The sequence below is a fragment of the Petaurus breviceps genome, unplaced genomic scaffold (assembly GCF_028583685.1).
Source record: "Petaurus breviceps papuanus isolate PSGF00001 unplaced genomic scaffold, PetGlider_PUasm1.0 229, whole genome shotgun sequence".
NCBI classification, from domain to species: domain Eukaryota; kingdom Metazoa; phylum Chordata; class Mammalia; order Diprotodontia; family Petauridae; genus Petaurus; species Petaurus breviceps.
In genome coordinates this window covers 19,780,223-19,799,278 of record NW_027185903.1, presented here as the reverse complement: position 1 = coordinate 19,799,278, position 19,056 = coordinate 19,780,223, and the positions used below count along the sequence as shown (strand labels likewise).

Here is a 19,056-nt window from a genome sequence, read left to right as displayed (position 1 = left end):
TAGAATGTAAACTCCTTGAGAGCAGGGATTTTTGTATTTGGATCCCCAGGACTCATCACAGTGCTTGGCACATAGTAAATGCTTAGTGAACACTTTTCATTCTTTCATTCATTCAAGACAATAACTAAAGTGTTCTAACTTGACACATTTCTCCAAGACCAGCAAAGGTTAATAAGCTTTAAACGCCAACCAACCAACACCCACAAAAAAAATTGATGATTGTTTCACACTTTAAGAAAGTGAAAGTGCCATTCATAAATAATAAAACACAGAGGCATGCCCTCTCTCACAGAGATGGGGGTTTCCATTTACCTCTGTGGCTCAGAACAGTGCATATACCAAGAAGTGTCTCCTTGTCCCAGGGCACCGCCCTGTAAGTTAGAACTGGAGCAAATTCCAAGACGATAGGCCGGACAATCTGTTACTGTAGTTTCCCAGTAGTGTTGGCCACAGGCAGGTAGTTGCTCACCCAGGACAGATGGAGTTCTGCAGGTAACAAGCATAAAATTAAAGTAACCACCGAGCACAATGATTACAGTGTGCTTATCTCACGAATGCTCACATTTGTAATTGTCTACTCTTTGAAATGGACTAAAACATTTTTTGCATTACTGCAACTTCCAATTTGTTTGACCAGTCTCCAAAGTTTTTCTAAAACCCTCAATACTTGTTCTATAAATACACTTTCCCTTCCTGTGTTTTTACCATATTTCACCTTCACTGGGGACAGAAGAGCTAGAACATATTTTCAAAGCATAATTTCTTACACATAATAAGCACTTGATTAATATGAACTGAATTGAGTTAAATCTAATATAAGAAAAAAATGAAGACTAATGAAAGGATTTCTATTTTAAACAGCAAAAAATAAATTCAGGAACATAAATGTGATGTAAGTTCTCTTTCAAAATCATAGGGATCAAAATCATCCAGTGCACCTTCCAGGAAGCACATGGTTGCAAAGAGGGAGATTGTATAGCCTTTCTAAATAATGTGCTCCACTGTCTCTAAACCAATATGTGGACACCTAGTTTAATGTCAAATATCAATACCTTTTATGCATTCAAAATTAGGTGGAATTTGAATAACAATAAAACTGGTTTTCTTTATTCTATTATTTAGTCTGGTTTTTGGAAGAGTTTTGGTTGACTCTCTGGACTCTTGGGAGCACCATTACTGCACTTGAGTGATAAATACTCTGACCTCCCATGATGCTAGATGAAGAGTCCCTATTGTCACAGCTTAGTTATTTCTATGCTAGAAAGGTTGATATGAAGCAAAGTCTGACACTTCTTCCTTCTTTATTAGTGAATGTGAGTGACTCGTTCAGTTTCTTCTTAAAATAGTTAAGGCAACAAGGAAGGTTCTTTGCTTTCAGGGATGTTAATGTTTGTGCAGCACTCTCTTCCTTTTCAAGTTTAACATGTGAGAAACTGATTAAGACAATTGGAATTTTCTAAATTTTCCCCCCTACTTTGTAGCACTATTAGAGGAAGATGGCCATGACCAAAACATTATCTGGAAATCTCCCAACTACTTAGTTACCATAAGCTATTTCCTAGGCCAACAACTGCATCATCTTTTTTTTTTATATATTGTATTCTTGATTCTTGGACATACGCTGCCTAATATCATTAATTGATTTTCAAGGCAAATAAAACTCCCATAACTATGATATTAGACGAAAAATGTCACACAAGGCAGTCAGTTCTATAGGAATAATGATGTAGATGAGAGAGATTGACCAAATGGCATGATAGCAGGTTTTATAATTTATAGTAAGGTCTGGCTAGAATTGCGAAGGATGCTACTGCAAACAATGGGGTATGCCTGTATTATTCCTTCCCTCATCTATTTCTTAAAGAAATCTGTCTTACAAAACCTCAGCAACTAGCTAAGTTACCATAAAATATTGCCACTAGTGATCACTGAAGTACTATTAGAATGTTCCATGATAATAACCTATTTCCAGTAAATGTGTGAATTTGATCATGACAATAGCAATATTTTACACCTCCTTGCTTTGCAGTTTTCAAATCTATTACCTCATTAGATTCTCACAGCAACCCTGGGCAGTAGGAGAACATACATTACACGACATTTCCCCCCATCATTCCTCACTGTTTTCCTCTCGTGGACTTATAACTTTGAAGTTCCCTCTATGGGAAGAGCAATTTGGGCAAGGTTATCAAAATGATTTTTAATAGGGGTCATTTTTCCCACTCATTTTCAAGGGGACTGATTAAAAGAAAAAAATACTTTTGCTAAAAAAGGTAAAAACAGAACCAACATGGACTCTTCTTAGTGGAGCATGTAATCCAGAAAGAAATCTTAAATAAAAACCCTCTGTACTTTTTCTTGCAATAAAGACAATGAAATTCTTCCTCTAGTTTTGAAGTGGAAGGTTTGTGTGTATATGTAAATATATGTATATATGTGCATACATACATAAAAACATATAAAAATCTGTAGATAAGTATACTTCTATCTAGGTATGTTTCTTTATATAATAAAACCAACCTATCATAATCATTTTGTGTTTGTGTGTGAGAGATTGATATAGATATAGCTATATAAAATAGACCCAAACTTCTTTGTATTCATTTTGTATATATTGTTATATCATCTATATATTGCACAATAATATATATCAATATATTATAATATATAATATAATTGTCTATAAATGTATTTTAGATATATTATAATTTTATAATATATTATGTAATATACTCCTTGTATTCATTTTTATACATAGATATATCATCTATATATAATTATATTAAATATATCATATATTAGAAGATAAGATATACCAAAAATAAATTTATAGATAATTATAATAGATTAGATTATTATATAACAATTATATATAGATGACATATCTATATATATACAGAATGAATACAAAGTAGTTGTATCATTGTATCTATAGCTAAAACATACACACACATATATAAAATTAATATAGTTTGGGTCTATATGAACAATTATGATAGATTAGATTGTTATATAATAATTATATGTAGATGACATCTGTATATACAAAATGAATACAAAGAAGTATTTGTATCATTGTATCTAGAGCTAACACACACATATACGTACAATTAATACAAGGTAGTTTGGTTCTATGCTTTATATATGCATACATATATACACACATTATACATGATATAATCTGTATAAATGTTTATATATTACGTACAATATATAGCAGATTCAAACTACCTAGTAATTTTATGTGCCATTTATCTATATATCCATCCATTTACAGTTTATATTATTCATTATCTATGTGTTAATCACATATACATTCATTATCTATATATACATTCATGCAATTCATTTTTTTTTTAGAGCAATTGGGGTTAAGTAACTTGCTCAAGGTTACACGTCCAGTTATTTCTGGGTGTGGTGCTAAGTATCTGAGCCCAGATTCAATCCCCAGGTCATCCCGACACTGGGGCCGGTGCTCTTACTAGCTGAGCCACCTGGCCGCCCCCTCGCAATTCATTTTATATACATATATTTTTATCATCTATCTAAAATGAATATAAGATCATTTGGGTCTGCTTTATGTAGACATATATATATATATATATATATATATATAATAGAATCCAAATAAATCTCTTTAGAAATTATCTATAGAATAACATAATTTCTATAGACCCAAACTATTTTTTATTCACTTGTACATAGATAATATATACTTTAAAACTAGAGGGAAACTTTCATTGATTGTCTTAATTTAAAGGAAAGTGCAGAAAGTTTTATTTTAGACCTCACATCTGATTATTTATTTATTTAAATATTTTTTTAAAAATTGGGGTTCCAAATTCTCTCCCTCACTCCAGCCCCTTGCCAAGCCATTGAGAAGGTAAGCAATATGATATCAATTATAGATGTGAAATCATTCAAAAAATATTGCCATATTAGCCATGTTGCAAAAAAAAGACAAGAAAAATAAAGAAAATGAAAAAATACATACTTTTTATTTTAGACTTCTTTCTGGGTTATATATTTATAACCCTTTTTGTATATATCTATATAATATGGACCCAAAGTATATTGTATTCACTTTTATATGCATAATGTATGTTAAATGAATACAAAATAGTTTGGGTCTACTTTATATAGCTATACACATAGATTTATGTTCATATATTGTTGATAATTGCTGATAAACATTATCTATCCATCTATCTCTCAGACCCAAGGTACCTTGTATTCATTTTGTATATATTATCCATGTGCTTAAATATGTTCATGTTATCTCCTTCAGTATGATGTTAAGTTCCTTTCACTCTAGTCCAGCAATTAAAACAATGTCTGGTAAGCTATTAATAAATGATTTTTTAGTGTTATATAAACATGTATATAAATATTTTGGTATTGTGCATGTGTGTGCATCTGTATTTTAGTTCCTGCACAGACACTTCAGATAAACATAAAATCAGTGCGAGGTTGACACATGCAATAGAACTTTCCCTGCTTAGGATCCTACTTACTCAGTGAGTCTCCTCCTCTCAGCAAAGCGGATCACTGTCCCATCTGCAGAGATCTGTAGTGCAGGGTGAGCAGTCTCTCTCAATAGGAGGAATCTGGTTCCTGTTGCAAATTAAGAAAAGAAGATTACAATACTATCACGGCTGGGAAAGATCTAGATCACTTTGACCCTTGGACCATCAGATGGATGGATGAGTGAAGCTCTCTACTTCCTTTGAAAGAAGACATTGAGATATACAGATTCTAAAGAGCTTTTCCAGGAGTGACTGGTTGTGCAGTGGGAAGGGTAAAATCCAGACTGACAAAATTCACCGGTACATTGTTGGACAGCTCCAGTGTCAATGATGATGGGAGTTTCCTTAAAGGAGCTGAATGGCCACCTCTGTAAATCATCATTTCTAAAGTTATGGTTTTTGTACTGACCATGGCTTAGCAATATTTCTATGACTGACCCGGAAGATATCCCACTAGCTGCAGATATACCAGACATTCTAGAAAACATAGTTAGGCAATCCAATTCTAAGAATGTAATTTGATCAAATCAAAGTAAAAACAATTCATATGTAATGATGGTCATTTCATGGGGCATGCACAGGACAAGAATAGGACAGGGATCTGGTCATTTCCATCAAGTGCACATTCCCAGTAGTTGCCAGAATGTAGGTCTAGCCTGATCCCCACTCCTATTCCTTATATGGCAATTGCTACAAATGTAAGCAGTTCCTTTACTTGGATGCTGCCTATGTGTAATGGGAATGTAAATTTTAAAGATCTTCCCTGCCCCTAGGCTAAAGTGCACCTGGAGCCTGGGGTGGGAGGCTTGTTTTTCAGTAGATACTTTTTGATTGGCCAGTGGGTCCAAAAGGTTGTTACATTCTCTGAGCCAGGAGAAGGCTATATAAGCCCTGATATGAGGCTTTGTTTTGGGGCTCACTTTGAGAAGTGTTCTGTGATTTGATCTGGATTCTGGGAAGCCATTGTCCAGAGCCCCCCAGCTTTGAAAAACCCAGATGTTGAAACCCAGATGTTGATTTGGTATGGATGTAATGGTTCGACAGTTTGGAAAGCTGTTTACTTGATCTGTTTCTGTCTTGATAATTCTGCCTGTATACTTTGAAGTTCAGGGTGCTGATCTTTTCCCCCTGAACGAGGTAAATGTTTGACTGATTAAAGTAAGCTTGTTAACCCATTTTGAGTTGCTTTCCTTTAACAAAGCAGATCTAAGAACCTGTGTTGGCAGCAAACCCTGAGGCCGCTTGGGGTGCTTGCTGCTACACGATGACATGTGGTTTCATCAAGTGTGGGAACTCTTTCCATCATTACAGATAACAACTCTTCCCTGTCTCTTCATTCTATTAGATTTTTATACAAGTTTTCCCATGAATTCTCTTTGAACTACAAACTACCCTCTAGAGGTTTTGTCCACATTATCCCTCACTCTTTCCTGACCCATCTTTATTCAGTCAACAAGCATTTATCAAGTGCTTATTATGTTCTAGAGACTGTGCTAAACACTAGAGATAAAAGAAGAACAAAAAACCATCCTTGCTTTCAAGGAGCTCCATCTAACGACGGAGACAAAATACATAGCTATAGACAAACACACTATATACAGGATGAATTTGTTATTATCTCTGAGGGAAAGCTCTAAGATTAAAGACTGAGAGACTTCTTGCAGGCTTTCTGTTCATATAGACCCTTTACGATGTCTTTTATTCTGTTTTTTTTATGCATAAGACATTGTTGGAAACATGCTACAATCTACTTTAGTCTACCAATGTGTCTTTTCGTTGCTTTTTTAGGACACCTGCAATTTTTGTTGTTCTAAGATCATGGAGTCCCATGATTTGTAGCCATAGAGCATCACTGGGGGAATACTGGTATTAAAAAGATGAGCATTTGTGGCAGCAAACAATAGAGGAACATTGAAAATGCTGTGAAATTCCCCAAATATGATCCAACCTAATCCCATTCAATTCTGGGCCAGTCTATTGTCATCACCTTTCACCATGGGTTCTGTGGGGTTCAAATGCAATAATGGATGTAAAGCACTTTGCAAACATCATCATCATCATCATTTTTATTATTAGTGTACGATCACCAGACCTCTAGTAGGGTGAAGACTTCATTCCCTGAGACTTCTTCAGCAGGCCTGCTGAGCTCAAGCTCAAAGCTCAAGGCTCTCTGGGGGAAAAAACTGAATGCACATTTTAAAGTCTAATCCACATCATTAACACTTTCTTAAAGCAATCAACAAAAACAATAAATCAAAGCCTGATTTGTAGTGGCTGCCTATTTCTGAGGTGTGAATGCTCACACAGTCCATTCTGGTTAGAGCTGTCTCTAGCATACCCCTCCTCTCCTAGATTATTGCTATTACCTTCTAATTGTTCCCACTCCCTCAAGTCCCTCCTCAGAACAGTCATCCTCCACACAGTTGCCAAAGTGATTTTCTACCAGATCATGTCACTTTCCTATTGAATACACTCTCATGGCTATTTGTTTGCTTACACCTAGGATAAAATATAAATTCTTCTACTTAGTTTTTTGAGTCCTTAATAACATGGCTCCAAATGGTCATTCCAGCCCTATCTTATATTATTCCTTTTCCTGCACGCTACACTTCAGCCAAACTGACCCTCTCTGTTCCCCACACATTCCATTGGCTCATAACCACACTTTTACCCTGCTCATTTCCCATGCCAGGAAGGTACTCCCTCCTCATGTCCAACACCTAGAATCCCTTATCAAGATGCAGTTCAAGAGTCATCTTTATAAAGCTTTTCCTGATCCCCACAACTGGTAGTGCCCTCCCTCTCAAATTTCCTTATATTAATTAACTACCTCGTGTTTTTATTGTATATACTTCTATTTGTATCTGTCTATCCATCCATCCATCCATCCATCCATCCATCCATCTATCCATCCATCCATCCATCTATCTGTCTGTCTATCCATCTTTATATATCTGTTATCCAATAGAACATAAAATCCTTGAGAGTAGAAATTGTTTCAGCTTCTTTGACTGTTTTGTAAAGTGACATTATTCATAATCTTTCATCATCTTCTTTCATAATAGTTTTCAAATGAGCTTGTACTAGAAATTGGTGTTGAGTTTAGCTACCATTTCTCTCCATTTGGCAATGAGATCAATTGTTTGCCAACTAAGGTCACATCTGGGCTCTAGACTCATATTGCAAGAAATTTTAATAGTTATAACTTTTGATATCCTTCCTTGGGCCCACTTTTGCATTGAAGTCAAGAAGTATTGAAGCATATGATGACTTTTATTTGAAAGATTTTTTAAGCTCTTCAAATGAATTACTCTACTTTATTCTTTGCAACAGATGCTGGCACATAAACTCCAGTTATTGTCATGGTGATCTATTTGCTTACACTCATACATACTTTTAGACATTATGCCCAAGTATTCCATGAAATTATGTTTCTGGTTGTTCATTATAAAACTAATTCCAGAAGTGGAGCCAAGATGGTGCAGAAAAGGCAGTGACTCACCTGAGCTTTCCCTAAACCCCTCTGAAAACCTTTAAATAATGACATAAAATTATTCATAGAACATCAGAACTCAGAAAAGGATGGGGTGAAATAATTTTCCAGCCAAAGACAACTTACAAGGTCAATAAAAAGGTCTATCACACCTGGGTAAGAGTGGATTGCAGTCCAACACAGGCTGCACAAGCACAGACCAAGGCCCAGCAAATCAGGAGAAGGTCTTGGCAGTCACTGAATCAGCAGCAGCAGTGATATCTTCCAGAGCTGTCATCCCACAGACAGTAAGGGGGTTGAACAATTGGTCAGGTGGAGATTACAGAGGTCTCTTTGCTAACACTAAAGCAGGACTCCCAGCGCTTTGCCCGTACTCTGATCCAGGTCACCTTCCTGGGGCAGTCCAAGGGCAAGCAGGAGCACTAGCACATACCAGTTTGTGGCTATAATGGAGCATGGATGCTTGTCACAGTTCCATGGCAGAAAAGAATGCTTGTGGTCACTCACAGACCAGAGTACATGCCAAAAGAGTAGTAAATTCTTTTAGATCATACCCCCTTGAAAAAACTGAAAACTTACAGGTTCCTAGAAGTATCTTTGAAGACAGCTGCAAAAAATTCCTGAAGCTTGGGATAGTGTACCCTCCACCCTAAAAGTAAAACCTCACTTTAACAAAGAGTTAAAGGTCAAAAAAATAGGCTGGAAAAATTAGCGAACAACAGAAAAATTTCTGACCATAGAAAGCTACTATGGTGACAAGGGAGCTCAAAACACACACTCAGAAAAAGATAGCAAAGTCAAATTCCTACATCCAAAGCCTTCAAAAAATATGAGTTGGTCTCAGGCCACGGATGAAATAAAAAAAGGATTTTAAAAACCAAGTAAGAGAGATAGGGAAAAGTTGGGAAGAGAAATAAGAGTGATGCAAGAAAATAATGAAAAAAGAGTCAACAGCTTGGTAAAGGAGACATGAAAAAACACCGAAGAAAATAACACCTTACAAAAAGAGTAGGCCAAATGGTAAAAGAGGTACAAAAAGCCAATGAGGAGAAGAATGCCTTGGAAAGCAGAATTGGCCAAATGGAAAAAGAGGTACAAAAGTTTACTGAAGAAAATAACTCCTTAAAAATTAGAATGGAGCAAATGAAAGCTAATGTCTTTATGAGAAATCAAGGAACAATAAAACAAAACCAAAAGAATGAAAAAAAATAGAGGACAATGGGAAGTATCTCATTGGAAAAGCAGTTGACCTGGAAAATAGATCCAGGAGAGGTAACTTAAAAATTATTGGACTACCTAAAAGCCATGATCAAAAAAAGAGCTTAGATATCCTCTTTCAAGAAATTATCAAGGAAAATTGCCCTGATATTCTAGAACCAGAGGGCAAAATAGCAATTAAAATAACCCACTACTTATCTCTTGAAAGAAATCCCAAAATGAAAACTCCCAGGAATATTATAGCCAAATTCCAGGAGTCAGGAAGGGAGTAGTCGAAGGGAAATACTTTTGATGAAGGGCAGGGTAAAAGGAGAGAGAGAATAGAATAAAGAGAAGGAATAGGATGGAGGGAAAAACTGTTAGCAATAGCAACTGAAAAAAAAATTTTTGAAGCAAGTTTCTCTCATAAATGCCCCATATCTCAAACACAGAAAGAACTGAGTCAAATTTATAAAAATAAGAGTCATTCCCCAAATGATAAACGATCAAAAGATATGAAGTTATCAAAGTTATCTAAAGCCATATTTAAAATGCTCTAACTCACTATTGATTGGAGAAATGCAAATTAAACCAATTCTGAGGTACTACTTCATATCTATTAGATTGGCTAATAGGACAAAAAAGTCAAATGAGAAATGGTGGAGAAGTATGTGGGAAAAATGAGACATTAATGCATTGTTGGTGGAGTTGTGACTGATTCAACCCTTCTGTGAAGCAATTTGAAACTGTGCCCCAAATCCCACATTCACTTTGCCCTAGCAGTACCACTACTAGGTATGTATCCAAAAAGAGAGTTTAAAAAAAACAGAAAGAAAAAGGACCTGTATGTACAAAAATATTTTCTGGTGTTGGAGAATTAGAAATTGAGGGGATACACATTAATTGGGGAATGGCTGAACAAATTGTGGTATGTGATTGTGATGGAATACTATCGTGCTATAAGAAATGATGAGCAGGATGCTCTCAGAAAAACCTGGAAAGACTTACATGAACTGATGCCAAGTGAAATGTACTGTGTACAGAGTAATAGTAATATTGTGTGATGATCAGCTTTGAATGATCTAAGACAACTCTGAAGGGCTTATGATGAAAAAATGCAAACTATTACCAGAGAAGAAAATTGAAGGTGTCTGAATACAGACTGACACATACTTTTTTGTTTTATTTTTCTTAAATTTTTTTGGTCTATGTTTTCTTTTACAACATGACTAATATGATAATGTTTTACATGACTACATATGTATAACCTATATCAAATTGCTTGCCTTCTCAGTGAGGGGGAAGAGAGGGAGAGGGAGGAAGGGAGAGAATTTTGAACTCAAAGTTTTGAAAACTAATGTTAAAATAGTTTTTACATATAATTGGGAAAAATAAAATACTAAACCAAAAAAAATCTAATTCCACCAACTTTTATATTCACCTCTCCAAAGAGAACCTGTAAACTGTTTATCTGCTTATCTGACATGCCTTTGTGTTTTTTAAATTTCATTTATAATAAAAATTAACTCTAGAAGTCTGGCAACTCATTAGTGTTTAGAGAAAGATTGTACAATGTTTAAGTGGTCTAGCTTAATGAGAACCATTGACTTCATATGTTAACATTGCTGGGCAATAGCTTTACATTTTTATAGGGTCTACTATGGAATAACCCAACAAGGCTACAATCCAAACAAATGATTTTTAATGATTAGAGGTGAAGTGACCATCCCAAGGTCACATGGCTCATTAGTGACAAAGAAAGAATTAAACCTTTAACCTAAAGCTCTTTCTAAAGTAATGCTATTTCAACTGTCAGTCACCAGCACAATCCAGAGAACTACTGGTGAGCTCCATTCTCCTTTTCAGAACAGAGATTTTCCACGGATGGCAGGTTGGGGAAGAATGAACAGTCCTTTTGTAGATAGGAGCCCATAGTGCCCTCTAATGGTAAATCAAGGGAGCTACATGGGAAAATGGGAATGCTTGGGGACCTCTATTTAGATTAAAAGAACAACAAAAGAAAAGTTAGTTAATTTTGGAAAGGGATACTTTACCTCTGGTAGAAATTAGGGCAGCTTCACTCTGCTCACTTGTTCCAAAAGCATTGACAGCTTTTGCATAGAAAAAGTAGTTATCATTGGGCTGCAGGTTAACTTTTAACTGAAATCCTTTAATTCCAGAGTAAGATCTAAGTATAAAGCAAACACAAATAAACAGATTTTAGTAATAAGATCCAACACTCAAGCACTAATTAAACTCACGTAGAAATAAATACGCTTTTTTGGTTCTTTTTTATGACACAGTTGAGACATCTTCATCTCTCTCCTATGATACCAATCTATCACTCAGTTCTCTTTCTCTTTCCATTTCCCTTTCTGAGCTTTCAAATCAGTGAATTGAGCAGCAACAAAACCTCAAGCTACAGTGGGAAAAATCATACATTTGGAGTCACTAGGGGTGAACTCTGAATCTCTAATTTTTTGAGCCATCTCCAAGGCAGAAGGATTATGGTTGGATTGATTTCTTGTAAATGTACCAATTCCAAACGGTAGCATTGCTGGACATCTGGGCTTTGTGCACTAGGAAGATAAGGGCACTGGTTGATTGGTTAAAGAATAGTAAGGCATTACTCCATGTTTTATCTCAGAAGATGATTTTTCATTGTTGTCCCACCAGAGAGCACTAGAATCTGCATAATGTTCTGGGTTTGTCCACTAAGATTTATTTTTTTCTTTAAGATTGTTTCTGCTTCTATTGATTTATGTCACTGTTCAAAATGTCTTCCAGAACATCATTTTGAGGAGAACCAGAAAAGGTGTTTTTGAATTATAAGGGAGACTAATTTAGAAGTCTAGTGAACTTCCAAGAATACATTCATTTTCTCTAGGATTTTAATTTCCTTTGATCTTAGAGGGTCTTTTTGGACTAAGAGGAAACTATATACTAATGAATAAATTTGAACTTCAGCAAAAATCAAGATGGATCATGACTAAGTAAGTAGTCATCTTGTCAAAGGCCAAGGAGATTCATGGAAACAGGTTTTCTGGAAGAATAATATTGTTTAAAGCAAATTTGCTCCTCACAAGAAAAGAGAAATTTAACAATCAAGTAAAAAATACAAAGCTGCTAATCTAGTCATTTAAATATAAGAAGAATGGGGGGGGGGAAGAATGGGGGAGAAAAGAATAGGGGCTTGAAGGCTTAAAGAATGACCAACTGTGATGTCTTATTACTAATGAACTTAGCTAACATCTTGCAAGCCCCTGATCCTATCAACATGAACAAGTTTTCATTGATTCAATATGGTTTCATGAAACTCATCACAATAATATGCCTCTTTTCTACTTTCTTGGGCTGCTTTGAAATCCTTGTTCTGACCATTTATACAATTATGGACAAGTGCATTTTGCTCAGATTTTCCAAAGACAAGTCATACTGTGGGACTTAGTATGGGGTTCTTAACTTGCAGTCTGTAAACTTGGTTTTTTAAAAATATTTTGAGATTATATGTCATAATTGGTTTCCTTTGTAATCCTGTATATTTTATTTTATGCATTTAAAAACTATTTTAAGAAGGGATCCACAGGTCTTATTAGATTGCCAAAGTGGTTGATTATACACAAAAAAGGTTAAGAACCTTAAAAAGGTTTAAGTAAAAGTTTAAGTAAATGTATAGAGAAAAACAGAAAAAAAAAACACTTTAAGATAGTGGTCTCTAAAGTTAGAGCTCTAAACCCTAAAGAGAAATGAAGAATTATTATCTTCATTTCACAGATGAATGGGCTCAGAAAGGTTGTGACATGTTCAAGGTCAAAGAAGATGCATATTGTCAGAAGGAATCTACTGCAGTTAGATTTATTCATTCAAAACCCTGAAGAACCAGGTCTTAGGACCATCACTTCCTCAAGCTGGCCACACAAGGGACAGAGACACAGAGGCAGGTTAAGCCAAGAGTAACTTGGGCTGTGGGCAGGCCCCCCAAAAATAGAATTCTTCATACTGGAGCCTGTATGCTCATCAGTAAAAGACATCCAACATTCATCAATGGGAACTAAAGTATGACTATGTTCAGCACAAGAGTACAGTCTGCTTTCTGCTGTGTCATAGCATGAGGACTTGCGAGGAGGCCAGGAAGGTAAGTAGAGTAAATCCTGTCCCTCAATTTTTTATAAGACTAAATCTCCTTATCTTGCTCAGACTGGAAATGTAGTGGTTACTTACCACTACAGTGTTGATCCATGCAAAAGCTTTGACCTGCTGTGTTTTCTGCCTATGTGGGTTCACCCTTCCTTAGGGGGCCTACTGCTGTCCTGGGTTCACCACATTGGCCCTGGACTTACTGCAGACACCCAATCAGCGTTAGTCCTGGTAAAGCTCAGAATTCCTCAGCTTAAGCAATATACCAGCATCAGCCTCTTCAAGAGCAGATATTACAGGTGTTCACCATCATGCCCAGCTCTTTCTCATTATTTCAATCAGACTTACAATTTCATTGGTTTATGAAACTTCAATAAGGAAACTCCCAATGCAGATAAAGATACCTTCTCTGCAATGTATATCTTTAGAGAGTTTCCCAAGCCCTGAGAGGTTGTGACTTGCTCATGGTCATACAGCCAATATGTAGCAAAGGAAATACTTAGACTCAGGTGTTCCTGCCCCGAAGCTCCACATGCTGCCCCTTCATTTTCAGTCCTAAGTAGGAGACAAAACTTTCTTAGCTTAGCGTATGCTTATGAGTCCAGTGATTTCAGTTAAGAGGGGAAAGTCAATCAAAACAGCCAAATGCCAAGTGCTAATTCATTATCTGCTAAAAAAAAAATAAGTTTTGCACTCAAGTTTTTGTTTTTGAAAGAAAAGAGAGGGATAACATGCTGCTGAAACATGAAAGAGGATGAAATATGGAAGTGACTAGGACTTCACAAGTATCTTCAATGCTTCTTTTTAGTCTCTGATATCAAAGCACTGGGCATGAAAATGGAAGGCATTCAACACGTTGGGTTGCAACCCAACATGTCGTTTTGTTTACACATCCAACATCTTTGCAAGCACACAGAACAGAATGAGTTAGACTCAGAAAAAAATGGTTTGTTTCCATGGTTTTCAGCTCAGAAAAAAAGATGTGCTTTGATGTCAATCAAAGTCTTCCCATCAACAGTCATTGCTTTTTTTTTTTAACTGAATGAGAATTCCAAATATGTGGGACCAGCACTCCAAATGGCCACATTTGAATCTGAGGCACTGCACTCTTCCTCATACTGGGATTTAAAAAGAACACAGAACCTCCTCCCACTCAGCTGAACCCAACTGACAGGGAACTCTCTTTCCTCAGTTTACTATTAAGATTCAAAACTGAAGAATAAATGAGACAAATAGTTTCATGTAAGAGTTTTTTGGAGGGAATAAGCCTATGACTTCTTTTGTATGGGGAAACTCTGTCTTCATTGGCATTAGAAGACCCTGGTAACCAATGGAGGTCAGCACCCCCTATACACACTCCACCCCCTGCAACTTAGAATCTTAGAGACCTTCCTGGTCCTAACTCCAAGGCCTTCTCTCTAGCATTTATGTCATTCTCCTTCCTTTGTTTAAGAGTAAATGTATTTATTCTCTCTTGCTCCAGAGGGCTGAAAGTAGAACCAACATATAGAGACTATAGAGAGACAGATTTTAGCTCAACAAAATGAGGAAATTTCTATCCTTTTATCATTCAGGCGTGTCCAACTCTTCATGACCCCATTTGGTGTTTTCTTGGCAAATGGAGTGGTTTGCCATTTCCTCCTCCAGGTCACTTTACAGATGAGGAAACTGAGGCAAACAGGGTGAAGTGACTTAATTAGAATCACACAGCTAGTAAGTGTCTGAGGTCTGATTTGAACTCAGGTCTTCCTGACTCCAGGGCTGGCACTTTATCCAATGTGCCACCTGGCTGCCCAAGTGAGTGCCTACTGCTTTAAAGTCCATACTGTAGGCCTAGAAGCATGACCTTGTGAGAGACATAATTTTGGAATTGTTTTTCTGTCAATCTTTAAAGTCCTTTTAGAATTTTGAGATTTATGTTTTGGGACAGGGGGGAGAAAGCAATGTACCCTTGGATGTACCTTGGATGTAAGTCAGTCAGGGCAGGTACAGGTTTCTACCAAGATGCAAAAGCCATTTTTAAAAGTTTCCTTAACCACCTTTTCATCTATGCAAGGCCAAGAGCATGATTCACACTGAGAGAGTTGGGGTTCTGTCTTCCATAAACAACCTATGGAACTGAGTCCCCTTGTACTGTACAGCAGGTGGCTAAAGAGAATTGCTTTTTAAAGCGATCGTTGGTTGGCTATCCCTGGCATTCCTGTTGGCACCACCCACAGTTAGTCAGCCAGTCAAAAACAAAATAACTGTAAAATTTCTTGGAGAAAACAAAAGAAACTGTACGTACCCATCCAATGTGCTTATAAGCTAAAGAAGAAAATGGTAAAAATACATAACAAAGAGAACCCAATGGTAATTATGTAGTACTGCCTCTACAAAGGAATTGGACCATTGATTTCTTTGGAATAAAGACCTCCCTGTACCAATGCAGGTTGGCACCTTCTCAGTCTTCTTCTTTTTCTTCTTTCTTTCTTTTCTTCTCAGAAAGTCTGAGAGAATTGCCTGGAACAGTGGTGTTAAAGTAGTCCATACATAAGGAGAACTTAAGGCCACATATTGTCTTAGTTTTAAAATATAATATTATCTATGTTTTACTGTATTTTTATGTTGTTAAATATTTTCTAATTATATTTTAATCTGGTTCGGCACTTCTTGGGAGTGTTTTGGGCCATGTGCTTGACACCTCTGTCCTAGAGCATTGAGAAGTTAAGTGACTTATCCAGAGTCACATGGCCAACATAAGTCAGAAGCCTTATATCTAAGTCTTCCTAGATTCAAAGCCAGATCTCCACCCATTGGACCATACTCTCTTTGACCTCTACAAAGCCTGGGCTCAATGAAATGCTCATGGAATTTCACAGTTAACGTGGGTTCTACATAAATATGTTTGTTTTGACTCTTGCTTTTGAAAAACCTTTCCACAATGTCTCTCCTGAGACATCGTAAAATATATTATGTATAATTGAAAGTAGCCTTCTCCCCCACCTTATCAAATAGGACATATTTCAATGTCTCCAAGCCCCACTAGCTTTGAAACCCACTTATCATCTTAGGACAGGGGTTCTTAACTTGAAGTCAGTGAACTTAAGAAAAAATTGATAACCATTTCAATGTCATTGGTTTCCTTTGTAATCCTATATATATCTTATTTTATGCCTTTGCAAATGTTATTCTGAGAGGGGTTCAATATAGACTTCAACAGATTGCCAAAGGAGTTCAAGACACTCAACACCGTCTTGGGAGATATTCTTTGTGAGCTTCTGTGGACAAAACAGTTATTCCACTGTAGCCAATCTGATAAGAAGCTTCTCTAAACTGTGTAAGTCTGGACCATAGGCAGAGTTTAGAGTCTATCACTGGGCCTCTCCTTAGTGCCTTCCCCATCCTAAGAAGAGGTGTCAGAATATCTGTTTCACCCCTCATCTGAGAATTTAGGGTTGCCTTTAAGGAGTCATCAGAATGGGAGGTTAGTGGAGGCCAGAAAAAGTATTAATGTAATGGAATGTCTCTTTGATGATTGAGGATTTCTCATAGATTTGGGGTAATGGTTTAGAATGTCAGTTTGTTGTACGTACTGGGGCAGCTAGGTGGCATGGGGATAAAGTGTTAGTCCTGGAGTTAAGACAACCTGAGTTCAAATCAGACCTCAGACACTTACTACCTATGTGATTCTAAGTAAGTCACTTAACCCTGTTTGCCTCAGTTTCCTCCTTTGTAAAATGAGCTGGAGAAGGAAATGGCAAACCAAACCCCCAAAGGGGTCATGACTTGAAATGACTTGACAACAGCTATAAATGCAGAAAGTACAGGAGATTGGACTGAATATACTGACTCCAGAATTTGATTCCTGATATCTTTTTTAATGCTTTCCTTATTTTTCCTTAAAAAAAATTTATGTGGATGGAAGAGTAAGGGAAGACATTGGGTAAGTATATGTTGATTAAATGAATTGGGTAATTGAGGTTTGAAGGCACCATGATATAGTGGGAGTTCTTAACCTATGGTCTATAGGCTTGACTTTTAAAATATATCATACTTATATTTAAATATAAATATAGACTTAATATATAAAAATATATAAATATATAAAAATTATATTATATAATATATTATTAAATATGCCACATATTATATAATATAGTAAATATATTGTTACATTTTTGTTATTCATTATTAATATGTTATATTCTTATGTAATAATATATTACAAATACAATATTATTTATATTATATATTTTGTTTTATATAAAATATATTTACATTTAATTTTAACTTTTAGGGTTTCATTTTATAGTATTTTTATATAACTTAAAATTATATTATTTTTATAAAATCACATTTTGAATATAATTGATTTCTCCTGTAATTCTCCATAATTTATTTTATGCATTTAAGGAGATTATTCTGAAAAGATTATTCTGATTTCATCAGACTGCCAAAGGTTCTATGACACAAAAAAAGCTGAAGACCCCTTGGTATAATGGAAATATCAGAAGAAAAGTCAGGAAGCCTGGGTTCAAGTTCTATTTCAGTCAGTCAATAAGCACCAAATTCATCCATATCAGATACTGCCTGGATACAAAGACAAAAGTGAAATAGTCCCTACCCTTAAACAGATTACATTCTATCAGGGAAGACAATGTTCCCATGAAAATATATGCAAAATTAAAACAAGGCTACTTTGTGGGAGGGGGAAATAATCAGGAGCTCTGTCACTAGCAGACTGTGTGACCTGGGACTTCATCTTTCTAGGCTTCAGTCTCTCATTTTAGAAAGAATGAAATTGGATTGGATGATCCCTAAATTGTCATTCAATCTATTACAAGTGCTAAAGGAATAGTGTATTCATCAAAGTAGTCAGAGAAAAATGGGTTTAGACCAAAAAAGTTCTATGAAGGATAGACTGAAAGCTAATGCTCTGTCATTTGGACTACACTTATTCTTGAAAGGAAAGAGTTCTACCAAAACATAGTCAAGACCCACTGAACCACAGGTGTCTCATAGTTCAGGATGAGAACATATAAAAATTTGGTGAAATACAACCACTTAATCCTCCCACCCACTTGCTAGGCACTCAGACGCCAGATACCCACTTTACAGATGTGAAAACTGAGGCACAGTGGATTTACTTTCTTCAGTAAATTATATTAAGCAAAATTGGGGTATTTCTTTGATTATCGAGGATTGTGGTCATGCATCCTGCAGAAGAGTTGACTGAATTCTGACTTTTAGTCAGCCCAGAGCTTTATCTAACTTTATCTAGAAAGGAAAAAAGGGAGGAGAGCAAAGGCTGGAAATGTGAATTCCCTCCTGCTTGGGCACCAGACTCATTTCAGGACTCCTACTTGCTCTTGCTTTTCTGTACAGATGGAGCTGCAGGTGGTCCCAGTATGGCAGGCCCCACTGTGACAGACAGCGGTATTCCTACCCTACTCAGCCAGCAGCGTGAAAGCCAAAGAGAAGAATCACACCACAGGGATGGTCATTATGGCCTCTCTGACTCAGGGAAGAGGTCAGATTTGAGGAAGTTTGCTCCCAAATCATTTTTGGCTTATTGAGTCTCACAGATTTGTCATGGGATCCCTACTTTCTCCCTTTACAGTCAGCCCACACAGCTAGTCCCGATATTGTATTTCTCTCAGCTTTCCATCCTCCGCCCCCAGCTCTGCTGACTTTTCTCCACCCAAGAGAAATAGAACAGCT

At 36.3% G+C, this 19,056-nt stretch overlaps 1 protein-coding gene across 1 annotated transcript in view; it reads right to left on the bottom strand.

Annotated features, from left to right (window-relative positions):
* CMYA5 (cardiomyopathy associated 5) overlaps window positions 1-19,056 on the bottom strand; it is a 126,683-nt gene that overhangs the window by 7,538 nt on the left and 100,089 nt on the right. The window contains exons 10-12 of the mRNA XM_069096326.1: window positions 11,271-11,404; window positions 4,515-4,614; window positions 313-486 (exon numbers count right to left, since the gene is read on the bottom strand). Coding sequence (XP_068952427.1) covers window positions 313-486; window positions 4,515-4,614; window positions 11,271-11,404 — 408 coding nt within the window. The remainder of the gene's footprint in view (window positions 1-312; window positions 487-4,514; window positions 4,615-11,270; window positions 11,405-19,056) is intronic.